We start from the raw sequence: 12,758 nt of genomic DNA, 5'->3' as shown, positions 1-12,758 counted from the left end.
GTACAATGGTACTTTATACCATTATGTGGTGTAAAGTACTGGACGTTTTACAAAATGAAAAATGGCTATAAAGCGGACGTTTCGAGATTCACGACATAAACAGGACACTTCTAAAACCGTATTTAAAATAGCGGAATTCATAAAAACATTGCCGTAAAACAAAATATAAGTGAACTCAGTAGTTTATTCTTACAACTCTTTACAATATCTCGGTTACAAAGCGAAGTTCCACACATGGCTTTATCGTAGGAATAATTCAATGAAAATATAATTTTGTATATAAATTACCCACCCGTACATTTAGTATTTTAATAGTTGTAAACCCTCTTTCGCTAAGCACTGAATAATACTTGTAAGTAAAATTAATACAAAACTGTACTGTAGGACATACGATAGTGAAAATTACTGTTTTTCATGGATATTTTAAAATGAACCAACAACAGGGCTTTCTCTCAACTTCTGGTTTTAATTCCATCAGTTCTTATCGAATTAATGAAGTAATTTAGCACTAGATAGGCGTGGGTCACGCTAGTGCAAAGTGACTAACGTTAAACGAATTTGTATGGAAATTTTTATCAAGCGTGAGTAACTACCATTACCTACTATTATAATATATCCTACTACAATCTTCATTATTACTTCAACTTAAGCCTTGACAGTTGAAAGTGACAAGCCTCGATTTTGAAAAATAAACCTTTGAAATTTTTGAATTAAAAACAAACAGTGTCTTAAATAAATTATGGACTTAATATAATAAAAATAGAATTATATGATACTTTACTCCATATTTAAAAAAAAACTGATAAAATACAGATTTGTAAAAATGCTCTCAACTTTTAAAAAAGTTTTTAAATTTAATTCTTCGAAAAGTTCTGAAACCTCTCTTTGTACTAAGTCATTGCTTTTTGTGATAATTGCTAATGTTTTAGAAGATGTTTTGTTTTGGAAAAAGACGTGGTTATCATTGTTGTTTATCTTTTATTTTCATCTATTTTTCTTGTAAGTTTAAAGTATTGATGAATTCAAAAATTTTAGGTAAAACCCTTTTTAATAAACCCGATTTTTTTTAGAGTGTGCTTTTTTCGTCAATTTGATCTATTTCATATGGTATGTGGATTATCTATTTTCATTTTCATTATTGACGCCTTGGAATCATGGCTAAGGTACAAACATAGAACAACTTGTCTCAAGCGTTTAGCCCAACAAAGTGACAACAATAAATTATCATCTATTTTGATTCAAACATACTCATGGATGCAGAATCAAATGATTTACTTATTGGACCTGCGTGGGAATAATCCTACCAAAGTAAGTTAAAATGTAATCAAGTAAACACTTTTTTATGATTTTACTCACTAAAATATAAATTTTTTTGTGACACCCATCTTCTGTCTTTAATATTTTACTTTGATATTATAAAATGTTGATGATAATAATATAATGAATGCCACTCTCTTCTGTATATCTTTCTATTTTCTTTTTAGACATTTTTAATATTGGAAATAGTTTTTGGTACAATTTTCGTGACTGGCACATACATAAGTGGATATACATTGATGTACATTTTCTTTATGGTACTGATGACTATAAATAAAACTTTGCCTCCTTTGTCGACACTAATGAAAAAAATTCGACAACCAGCAGGTATGACTTTTTTTATGTGTATACATTAGTAGTAGTCGAGCTTATGCTTTGCTAAATGAGAATAGCGTAATATACAGGAAGTCTGTTCCATTGTACCAGTTTTATGAATAAGAATACCAGTTCTATCTCATTTATTTGTTTAAAAATTAATTATTATAATTATTTTCAGAATCTGAATTTGAATTGGAAGGTCTTTTGCCAGATGCAACAGCTGCTAATTTAGATCTACTATCTATTGAAGCTGAAATTAAACCAATATATGATGACAAACAGAGCTTAGGTCTGTTTATAATAAATATGTCACATCATAACAGTATACTTAGCATGCATATGTAAAATGTGTTTGAACATGGCCATTCCCAAAACCAGACAGTGGCTGGTAGTTTGTTTGCCTGTCCTATATTGTAGAACTTTATATATCACCTACATTTCAGATTGTTGGAAACCTGAAGATTTACCTACAGATGATGTAAGTGATAGTTCAGATAATAGTAGTTCTCTAGTAACAAATTTATCCATGGAAAAATTGCAGACATTAGGCAATGGTGAAGAATCAGACTCCAGTGAAGATGAATATATTCCCCAGGGTATGTTTAAAATTTTATTTTTCTTACTATTTCTTATATAGTCATAGTAATAAGTTGTCAATTGCTACTATGTAATTACATTTCAGGTGTACATCCTGAACAATATAGGACATCAATGGAGATACAACCTGTTGGTACATGGAGCAGTTCTGCATTCAATGTTATATCTTCCTTAGGAGGTGCTGTAGCCAATATTGTATACAGTTCCAATGAAGAGAAGAAAAGAAAAAGAGTATCAAGTATTGATTCATCTGATGGTTTTGAAATGGTAGATAAAAATGAATTTATGTAAATGTATTTTCTAGTGTTTTAATAACTGTATATATTTATTTTTAAAGTACAATAAAATAGAGTGGTTTTAAAAACTAAAACAAATTGTTTTACTTATCAAATATATTTTTTATATATTACAAGGCATATTATCTAATCTGGACATTAAATCTTGATGATGCTTCTTTAAAGCTTTCAGACGCAGACTATTCAAGGCATTCCTTGTTACAAGGGCTTCAAGCATTGGTCTTGATACCTGAAATATTTTATCAGTGTAACAAATAGTTTAGACACAAGAAAATGATTTAATATACATGTTTTTTTAAATTTTTAGGTGTTGACAACACAGTGCTACATGGTCCTTAATATTTCTTATCATATAATTATCACATGAGCAAATCATATAGATATTTTGCTTGCCAGCTCACTAGCTATAATATGTATTCAGTTTCTAATTATTAGAATCGCAACAACTACTATTTTGATGTGATTTTCATAATTATTGGAAACTAAACTTTCATTATAACAATAAATGACCAAACACAAGCAATGACCAACTTTTAGTAAATACCTAAATCTCTATTACTTATGACTGACTATACACCTACTACCTTTTCTACTATGTGCCCAATGGCTATAGTTCTCACAGCTGTGTTGTGCTGTTTAATAATTATATCATCTGTTTCTATTTCTCCAGCTTCCAATTTAAAAGCTTCATCTTCTTCTTCTTTTAGAGTTGTGGGTAACTGAGTAAGTATCTATTAAAAGAAATCATTAGATAGTGTTTGTCACAAAAAAAAATTAGTAACTTTAAGGCAATTGTATTATTACAGTTATATGTATTTATACATTTGATTGTTTCAAAAAAAAAACATGATAAAAATTATAGTAATATAAATTCTTACTTCAAAATTATTCTTTGTTAAGGAATCATTACAATTTGTAATTTCCAATTCTATCTCACGCCGTCCCTGGCTTGATCCTTCACTTACAGATTGAAAGCAAGTAATTTGAACCTAAAATACATTGAAATTGATTAAGCTTATTAATTTATTGATGGAATGTCATTGCAAGTAAAGGACCAACTAAAGCATCTCAATATTTACCGAAGGGGCTTTTGCAGTTTGGTCTGAGAGAAAGACTGCAAAAATGATGCCAACAAAGCTTGAATCCATTCTTTGATACATGAATTGAGTAGCTAAATCTAGAATGTAATAATAATAATTGTCAGCTTTGTCATTTATTAAAAAAACGTCATGAATTAAAATGTGAACTTGCCAACATGAGACGGCCAAACGGTAATATGAGGATGAGAATGGTACCACCCTACAACTCTTAATGGTCTCCCAACTTCAGCTGCTAGTTCTTCGGCTCTAAGTGTTGCTTGTACAAGTTGTTCTTCTGATATTTCAACTCTGTCTGGTTTTTTGTCTAACCTTCGTAATATAACTGATGATACAATAGAGACTAAGGTCCCATTATTATGTACCTAGTAAATGTTATATTTAATAGAATAATGTTTATATGCAATTTATGTAAATGTAGTTAGAACCTTTCACATATATAATTTGGAAATGGAATATCAGTGAATCCGCTAGATCAGGGGTCACCAAACTACGGCCCGAGGGCCACATCTGGCCCACGGACAGATTTTGTCTGGCCCATGGAGAGAGATAATTTTATGTTGAATAATTATTAATATTAGGTTTAAGAATAACTTTATTTCTCATAAGAATTGCATACAAAATTCACTTAATGAGAAACACATATTTAAAACTAAGATTAAAAATTAGAAATTAGAGCGCACAGATGTAGGTACATATATAAAATAACAAAACAGAACATGGCATCTACATTGATATTATGGTCATGGGCTAACTACTCATAACATTGTTGTAGGCTTATTTTTATTGATTTTGTGATAAAAACATAACTTATAACAAGCATAATGACATATGGCTTTGGCCCTCGGAACTTACTGAAGTATCAAGTAATCAGTATGGCCCTAAGGCTGGAAAGTTTGGAGAACCCTGCGCTAGATAATGGAATTTGGTTGGCCTATTTACCTCCCCAATTAACAGTCCCATAATTTCCTCTTTCTCAGTTGAAAGAGCATGTTGCACACACACCAAAGCTACGTCGGTCGATAATAAAACTTTATTTAACATTTTCGGGTTTGAATTCTTAACTGTTGTAACTTGTATGAAACAAATCTACAAATAATTTTAGTATTAAGTATTTACTATTGGTAATGATAAAGCTAAATGTAAACAGATCAATGTCAAGTGTCAACTAAAAAGTCAATTGTGATAATGTCATATTGTATTTCTTAGACACATATTATACCAAATATAAAAAACTTCCGATTAGGATAAACGCACATAATTACGTTGATGGTACCACCGTTTACTAAACACACATTCTTATTTCATAATAAAATAACAATCTGCAATCATTACCTGTAACGAAGACCTGTGACTTCCTTATATAAGTTATTAAACAATTATTATCATTGTAAAGTTAAAATTTCATACGAAATTTTTATTATATTCGTCTCTCACACCTTTCGCAAGGTTTCTTTCTCTTATTAGACGTTTGTTTTACTTTCGTAAGTATCCTCAATTAGTTTATTGCCAGTTCTTCTCTTCCGTTATAGGCCCTTGATTTGAGAACTGGCAGTAAATGTAAAATTAGAAGCATTTAATGTATATTTCTTTTTTTGACGTTCATACGTGTACATTGTGTTACCTACATGAATAAATGATTTTTGATTTGATTTGCCAACTCTTAAGTAGCTATTGTTCTCAACCCTTGACCTTACTTGCGCGATCTAAAGTTTCGGGGTAACAATAATAGACTCTAGGATATCAAATCTAATTTTATATTAATAAAATGTACGTAGTATTAGTAAAATTATCGAAATTAATCGGAATTATGCAGAATCGAGAGACAGAACGAGAGCTACTGATTCGCTTGCTCATTGAAAATACATATCGCTATACAGGAATGAATAGAAGATTTTAAATAAAAGACAAGGAATAATAAAGCAAATTATAGTTTATTTTTTTATCAATTTCTTGTGTTCAGTGCTCATTACTAGCTGACAAAAAATTTGGTTGGGCACAAACATTTCAACTATTTACATTTCAAAATGAATAAAGGCACAAGAAAAATAAGACTGCCATAAATTTTTCAAATTACGAAAATGTTACTTTAATGCAAAAATTACTTTGGGGCTATTATTTATTATCCTACATCATTATGAATAAGATCTTAATTAAGTACCTACTGAAAAGCCACTTTTAGTCATAAAACCATACTTGAAAACGAGTTAACGCGACTAATGTTAGCTAAAGAGTCTCACTGCTTACTAGTCACGGATTTTTAAGTAACTGCAATTTACAATATGAAAAGCCTTGCTCAATGTTTACACACTAAAGCAAATATATTAAAGCTTGCGTAAATCTGTTAATTTATACATTCTTAAAATTCACGACAAATATTTGTGATGATTCTATCGTTAACAGAATATTAAATGAAAGATAGAATTAATTTGGTCCTAATGTAGTATAAGTTTAGAAAATTGTGATATTTTTAGTTTATAGACATTCTAAATGTTAATTTTTGATTATGTATAATCAAATTACTACATAAAGCTTGGTTTTGGAGGTTACAATCTTATATAAAGCCAAACCATAATAAATAACTCAACTAGGTACAAAACCCTATACATTTTCTAGATACAATTTTAATGCTCATCACGTTTTTGTAATTACAACACAGCTCTTAAAAACATCGTGTGGATTACTTAATATTATTGTTACCTACAACACCAAAAGGTTTAAATTCGCAGCCAAGGTAAAATTCTCATCCATGAGTCGAGATCAAAAAAGTGTGACTAAACATAGTGAACTTAACATGAGCAAAATACAGTTATTTTAAATTTTAGATATTTTCGTTTCTCAATATGTCAAATTGGAAATTATTAAGTAATAGTGTAATTAAGATAAATGTTTGAACAGTTTATCTCTCAATCGAGTATGGTAGGTATTTGGATCTGGTTAAGTAATGGTTAAAATAATTAAATTAACTGTATGTTAGTGATTGAGGTACACCATTGACAGTCTTTGATTTTAGGACCCCATTCTCGTAAGACATCACAGTTTCCCGACCATTCTCCATTACTCTGAAAAAAAATTATATAGGTTAGCAATTCTTTATATTTCTATGAATTCTTGTCTCAATTCTGTTAAATATCACAATGATCAATGTAGAGCATCTGAATCTCTGGTCGTTTTGCAACTAGTTTCCCTTCTTGCCAAAAAAAATTAATATTTTAGCCGAAAATAGAATGCAATGAAAATGAATCTGTATATCTTGGAATATATCAAGTCTTTGACCAGGTGTATCAATTGTACAATCGTTGTAATTGTTCATAACTGGTGAAAGTGGCAATAGAAAAGTAGTTTTAGTTTTATCAAACTTAAAAGTAACTTTCATAACTCAATTTATTGCATAGTAAATTTTTTTTAATGTAACTATACTTTTAATGAATTGAAATTGATAAGTTATTTGATATTTCTATATTTTACATTTAAACTGTAATTAAATATTTATATTGCATATTACATGTAACTGGGTATTTACAGGCTCCTGTAATAAAGTTCTCACTTATTTTTTATGTTATAAGTTTTGTGCCTCTTAAATAATACATATTATGTAATTTCACATAATATGTTTTATTTAAAAATACACTCCCATATTTAATTTCACTGGAACTTGATCGACATCATTTATCGACACTCGCACGCAACCACAAAGACTTGGTCTTGTACGTTCCGCGCGTATGTGTGCGTGCGCTCAGATAACATGGAAGTAGTGCGTACGTCAGTTCGCCTTGTGACTTATTTTTGGGTGACCGCGCTTAACTCTTTATGTATATATTGTAATCGTAAAAATTAAATAAATTAATTATTTTTATAAATGGTGGTTATTTCTTCTACCCTATATGATAATTATCATTACTTACTTTTTAGTAGTAATCTTCTTTCCATTGACTACGCGAGTGGTGGTTGTAGTACTTCTCATATTAGCACTTCCAGGGCCCGCCAGCGAGCTATTGAATGTCGAGAAAGAAGTGAATGCGTTCCCGTTAGAGGCTTGGAAAAAGTCATCCAGACCCTGCATCCCGAAGCCAAACGGATTGAACAATGATGATGTTAGGGATGTGCTTGGATGGTGACTACGACGTCCGTGTCTATGGTTACCGTGTCCATTTATATCTGAAACAAAGATTACGAAGCATTAGTTCCAAATATTTATCTATAACATATATTAGGCAAGGACATTTCTAGGTGGATTGTTATCTGGAAATCAGCAAGAGTAAAACACAGCTAATATACACGTGTTACCGAACCACAAAAGGATTTTTTTTAGGGAACAGGGGCCAAGGCTGGCAGAAGGCCATGTGTCTCATGGACACTGACATTGCTGGAAAGCTCGCAAGTGCGTTGCCGGCCTTTTAACAATTGGCTCTTTTCTCTTCCATTTAAAAATTACGCTCTTTTCTTGAAGGACGGTAAGTCGAATTGGTCTGGAAATACTTCAGTGGGTAACTGGCACAGAGTGGGGCGGCAAAAACTGCCTGAAAATATGCTCAGTTATGGAAAAATCGAGGTGGAATTTCGTAATATGCCTTTGATCATAAAACTCAACTGCAGGTATTAATCTGAACAACTCCTCTTAACACTCTTCGTGGTAAATGCGGTAGAAGACGGCAACCGACTGGTCGATTCGAATCGCTTCGTTGAATACGATCAAGTGGAAGAAGCCGGTAACGAGGTGCTCCCACCCAGAGGTAAGAACAGTTCTCCATGTGGGGTTGAATTTGTCCTTTATAGAGTTGCAAGCGGTGGCGAGGAGTGAAGTACCGTCTCGCCTTACTGAGCACCAAGCTTCTTAGAGACTAAATCTAAATGATCGCGAAACTGAAGTTATTCGATATGTCACTCAGTACTCCAATGCTGGCTGAAGCTCTACGAGTGGAGATATGTAAAGTCTCAGGACAAGGGGCATTGCGCTCGTATTTTGCATTTCGCAAGGTGATCACTCTTTTGCACATTGGGAATCTTTATATGTAGCTTTTTAAAATATACCTGCAAAAAGTTCACTAAACGGAGATCCGCCAAAAAATTCTCTAAAAACTTCCTCTGGATCGCGGAATGTGAACGGGAAGCTGTGATAGCCAAAGTCATAATCTTCATCAGTAGTTGATCGGCGCCCGCGGCTGCTGTTTAGACCTTCTTTGCCATACTGATCGTAAACACGTCGTTTTCTTTCTGTTAAAAAAATATTCTAAATAAATATTAGCACTAAAATTGACTTTTAAACTAGATTTACTGTATCGAATTTCAAAGATTTATTTTGTTTGGAATATAGAATATTATTGCATGGCATTGTACTCAGTAATGCAGAAGCAGCTAGGTCTACAACGCATGGTTAGCTGTATCTTATTTCTATAACATGATCAAATATCTGAGTGTGTTAAATGTCTCTTGCAACCAAACAGAAGTTTTTTACTATCATCGTATAATAATCTACAATTTTAAAGCTGTTGTTGCTTGTTTGTACATTGCTCAAGAACAACGGGTTCTTATTAAAAAAACATATTTTTGTTGAACAGCCCATTTATCGATGGAGGCTATTTGACATCACGCTCACGCTAATAGGAGCGAAGCGTAAAATGTTTGAAACTAAAAAAAAAAACATTCCTTTTTGATAGTTTCGAAAGCGCTGCGGTCTGCGGATTAGTTATTATGCAAATGTCATGTATGCAGTATGGCGGAATTATATCTATTTAAATCTTCTAAAAAAGAGTCCACGACGGTACGTATATGTCTATCATTTCAGGTTGACTCTAAAACTTTTTTATTAAAATAAATTTGTTCAAAAATATTTATTTTATTGCGAACCTGTTTTTAAAAACATGATTATTCTTATTCATATAAATAGTCATTAACAAGTTTTTAATTTCGAACAAAATTTCTCATGATATAAATTGATTTCAATTAAGGAGAGACAGTTTTAAAATGACTCCGCAGCTAAGTAACCAAGAACCACGCGCACATTTATAATGTGCACAGGTCTTAATGCGGGTGAAAAGCAAGTAAAACGAAATCTAAAATGTCTGTTTGTAATGTGAACAATAACATTCCTATTCTATACAATAGTGAAAACCCGGTAGCACAAACCCTGTATTGATCCTCATATTCGCGGTTTTAATGTAATAAGAATGACTTAATTTATAGCAAAAGTTGTAAGTTGAACACACAAAAAACACTTCATAATTATATAAATCATTAGTGATATTAATTGCACATAAATAATAATTATTGTATCAAATAGTACAGAGTATGGTTATAAGTCAACAAATGCGTTTCTAAATTATTTAAAGTTGTATGGTCTATGACTCAAGATAGCTTATTTACAGGAAAACTAAAATACATATTATATATGTATACAATAAGTATTAATTTGTAGAGAATGGTTAAAAACCCCACACAAACTCAAATGCTAGCTGATCATTAATTAAGCGTAAAACGAGATAATGGCTGATTCCTGTATTTATGTTAAAAAAATAATACACTGAACTATATAGAATATAGTCCAGTTTTAATGTTAATTAATTATTAAACAGCATAAAATATATAAAGTTGGTTAGATACATATGTTTGAATAGTATCATTACATGCAAACATAAAATATATCTTTATTATTGTATTACTTTTTAACTGTGTTATTTTAATAAACAATTATATTTTAAAATATCAACTAATCCAAAAAGCCATTAGGTTATGATAATATTCAAATTAAAGCAAAAACCCTACAAGAAATTGTCATCTACCAAAGAACCGATGGAAAGGTGTGTCTCCAAAAAAACCCTTGAAGCTAAAGTGCCGATGGCCATTAACTCCATTCTTGCTCTGATATCTGTGGCCATGGTGACTGGACCCACGTGCATCATACACTTTCCGCTTGTTAGCTACCCAACAACAAAGTTTCTTTACACTTTCTAAGTTTTAAAGTTTCATAGCAGTTGGAAAACTCTATTAAATCAGGAAACAGTGCTTACTTGGTACACAATGTTTTTTATTATCCAGACACCAAGATATAATAAAGGTTAAGATATTACATTAAAAACATATAAACAACAACAAATTAAAGTTAGAATGAGAGCAAGAGCTTAGTCACTCAAAAGGATTGTAATGTTTTAATCTTACTTATTCTGGGACAATATCATTACAATTGATTTCAGATCTGAAAGGTCAGAAATGAGTAATAGCCATTATTTAAAATGTCGCATAATGTAGAAAAATATGTTACTATTATTATTTGTAATTCAATGTCAAACCATTTACCATCTGATAAAACCTCATAAGCTTCAGATATCTCTTTGAATTTCCTATTAGCTTCATCTGCATTGTCAGGATTCTTATCAGGGTGCCATTTAAGGGCAAGTTTCCGATACCTAAAATTGTAACAAAGTTTAAGCTATCAGTTATGCATAATAGAATTTAAAATATTGATATTTTAAATTCTATTCAACATAGATCAGTAGAATAGTATATGACCCATAGATTCCCATGGATTAACTTAAAAATAGTAAATCAGGTAAGAATGACAACTAAGAGTTTTCTAGAAGTTTAAAATAAAAGTAACTGCAGTTGGTAATAGCCACTTAAAGTTAGGTTTATAGGTTGCTACATGGTTTCATCAACCTATAAATTATAAAGATGGTAGACCGAAGGACTGAACTGGGAAAAGACATCAGATGTGACGGAAATGCTGCAAAATTCAATCGTAAAAATTTTATATTATTTGTATATTATCAAGATACTTACGCCTTTTTTATCTCTGCGTCTGAAGATGTACGAGTCACACCAAGTATTCGGTAGTAGTCAACCATTTCTAATTTCCCTTAAGGGGTGTTCAAGTAGATCTAAAATAAATGAATATCAAATATATTATTACAAAATTACTCATTTGACATCAGTTATAATTAATTCCATTACATTGAATTTTTTTATCATGTATGTCTACATTATTTGGTAAATTTTGTGAGATTCTTTATCCATGAATAACATTGCATTTTTTTTAAATTTAAATAATAAAGATGTAGGTAGGTCCAAGCTATGTTATTTTAAAACTTCAATAATTTTGACCCCTGTTTCTTTTTACTTTTTATACATACCCATTTATAATGCTTAACTTATGACAGCTATTTTGTTGATAATTTTTTTATTGACAAGTATGAATAATAGACAAACAGGATTTTATTTTTAATCTCATTTGAAGTTAGAAGTGTGTAAATAAAAAAGTTTTGGAACAAGTTATGAGGATGAATAACAGAAATCTCTTTTAAACACATCATAATATAGACACATTAATAATGAAACATTTATTTGGATAAATACTATATTTTAATTCAGAATCTAGCATAAACAACATGATAAATTCGTAGAAAAAGCCTAGGCACCAAATGGCACAAGTGGTAAAGTTTCTATCTAGATAATGCAAAATAGTTAAGTACATGTCATTAATAAGTCTTTTCTAGTTTCAAATATCTATTTAATAAAAATCAAGAGCTAGTGAACTAAATTGACATAACTAAGAGAAATAGGTACTTCTTCTAGAGAAATGACAAAACACACCTACACAAAGTATGATGCTCATCAAAATGATAACATGACGATACTTAGAAAACATCTGTGTTTGGTAAATTATGTCGTCTAAACATTCAATTTACAGTGAATATTATGTAATATTTAAATACCTTTGCATTTGATGTTTTAAGCAGATTACTATTTACTAGTGATACACAAATTTCAACGACTTTACTAATCCAACCTCTCAAATGTCACTATGTAGGTAGTATGTATCACCATTCACCACCAACAATGTATTATTCACTGATCACTCGTGTAAAATAAGTATCTTTGTAAATTTCTAATAATGGGTTCTTTATAAAGTTAATGATGGCTTAATTCATGCACTAACATACATTTAATATACTCAAAGTATTACACAAAGACTACCATGAACTTCAAATAACAACACAAGGAAAGGATCAAAGATTTTCAATCAAGTTTCAGCTTTCAATAAATTACCAAATGCGAACGGACTAGACAAGACAAAAGTAAACTAAACATTGAACGGTACATATCACATCAGTCATTAATGACAGACGGATCTAGAATG

The 12,758-nt window shown here is 30.9% G+C and overlaps 3 protein-coding genes across 6 annotated transcripts; 1 reads left to right on the top strand and 2 right to left on the bottom strand.

Moving 5' to 3' along the window:
• The first annotated feature begins 649 nt into the window (after positions 1-649).
• Positions 650-2,603, top strand: LOC125052845. 2 transcript variants are annotated; one of them, XM_047653876.1, is made up of 6 exons: positions 650-999; positions 1,071-1,308; positions 1,485-1,644; positions 1,814-1,924; positions 2,079-2,231; positions 2,318-2,603. In XM_047653876.1, exons 1-6 carry the CDS (start codon positions 770-772, stop codon positions 2,521-2,523), a joined length of 1,098 nt encoding a protein of 365 aa, XP_047509832.1. In that variant the 5' UTR covers positions 650-769; the 3' UTR covers positions 2,524-2,603. The 2 variants fall into 2 exon arrangements, with proteins under 2 accessions (XP_047509832.1, XP_047509833.1); XM_047653877.1 differs by having other exon boundaries at positions 654-1,308; positions 2,318-2,602.
• A 6-nt stretch (positions 2,604-2,609) lies between these two features.
• On the bottom strand, positions 2,610-4,773 carry LOC125052849 (lys-63-specific deubiquitinase BRCC36-like). Its single transcript, XM_047653882.1, has 6 exons — positions 4,568-4,773; positions 3,780-3,990; positions 3,608-3,705; positions 3,407-3,517; positions 3,113-3,259; positions 2,610-2,757 (listed from the first exon to the last, which is right to left on the bottom strand). Exons 1-6 carry the CDS (start codon positions 4,667-4,669, stop codon positions 2,632-2,634), a joined length of 795 nt encoding a protein of 264 aa, XP_047509838.1. The 5' UTR covers positions 4,670-4,773; the 3' UTR covers positions 2,610-2,631.
• Positions 4,774-5,540: 767 nt separating this feature from the next.
• Positions 5,541-12,712, bottom strand: LOC125052847 (dnaJ homolog subfamily B member 6). Of its 3 annotated transcripts, none has more exons than XM_047653878.1 (7): positions 12,334-12,712; positions 11,402-11,499; positions 10,919-11,028; positions 10,405-10,542; positions 8,657-8,839; positions 7,531-7,783; positions 5,541-6,687 (listed from the first exon to the last, which is right to left on the bottom strand). In XM_047653878.1, exons 2-7 carry the CDS (start codon positions 11,464-11,466, stop codon positions 6,588-6,590), a joined length of 849 nt encoding a protein of 282 aa, XP_047509834.1. In that variant the 5' UTR covers positions 11,467-11,499; positions 12,334-12,712; the 3' UTR covers positions 5,541-6,587. The 3 variants fall into 3 exon arrangements, with proteins under 3 accessions (XP_047509834.1, XP_047509835.1, XP_047509836.1); XM_047653879.1 differs by lacking the exon at positions 12,334-12,712 and adding an exon at positions 12,212-12,236; XM_047653880.1 differs by lacking the exon at positions 10,405-10,542 and having other exon boundaries at positions 12,334-12,708.
• Positions 12,713-12,758: the final 46 nt, after the last annotated feature.

The sequence above is a fragment of the Pieris napi genome, chromosome 10, assembly GCF_905475465.1.
Source record: "Pieris napi chromosome 10, ilPieNapi1.2, whole genome shotgun sequence".
NCBI classification, from domain to species: Eukaryota; Metazoa; Arthropoda; class Insecta; order Lepidoptera; family Pieridae; genus Pieris; species Pieris napi.
The sequence above is the reverse complement of the archived record's forward strand: the minus strand, read 5'-3'. Positions and strand labels throughout refer to the sequence as shown.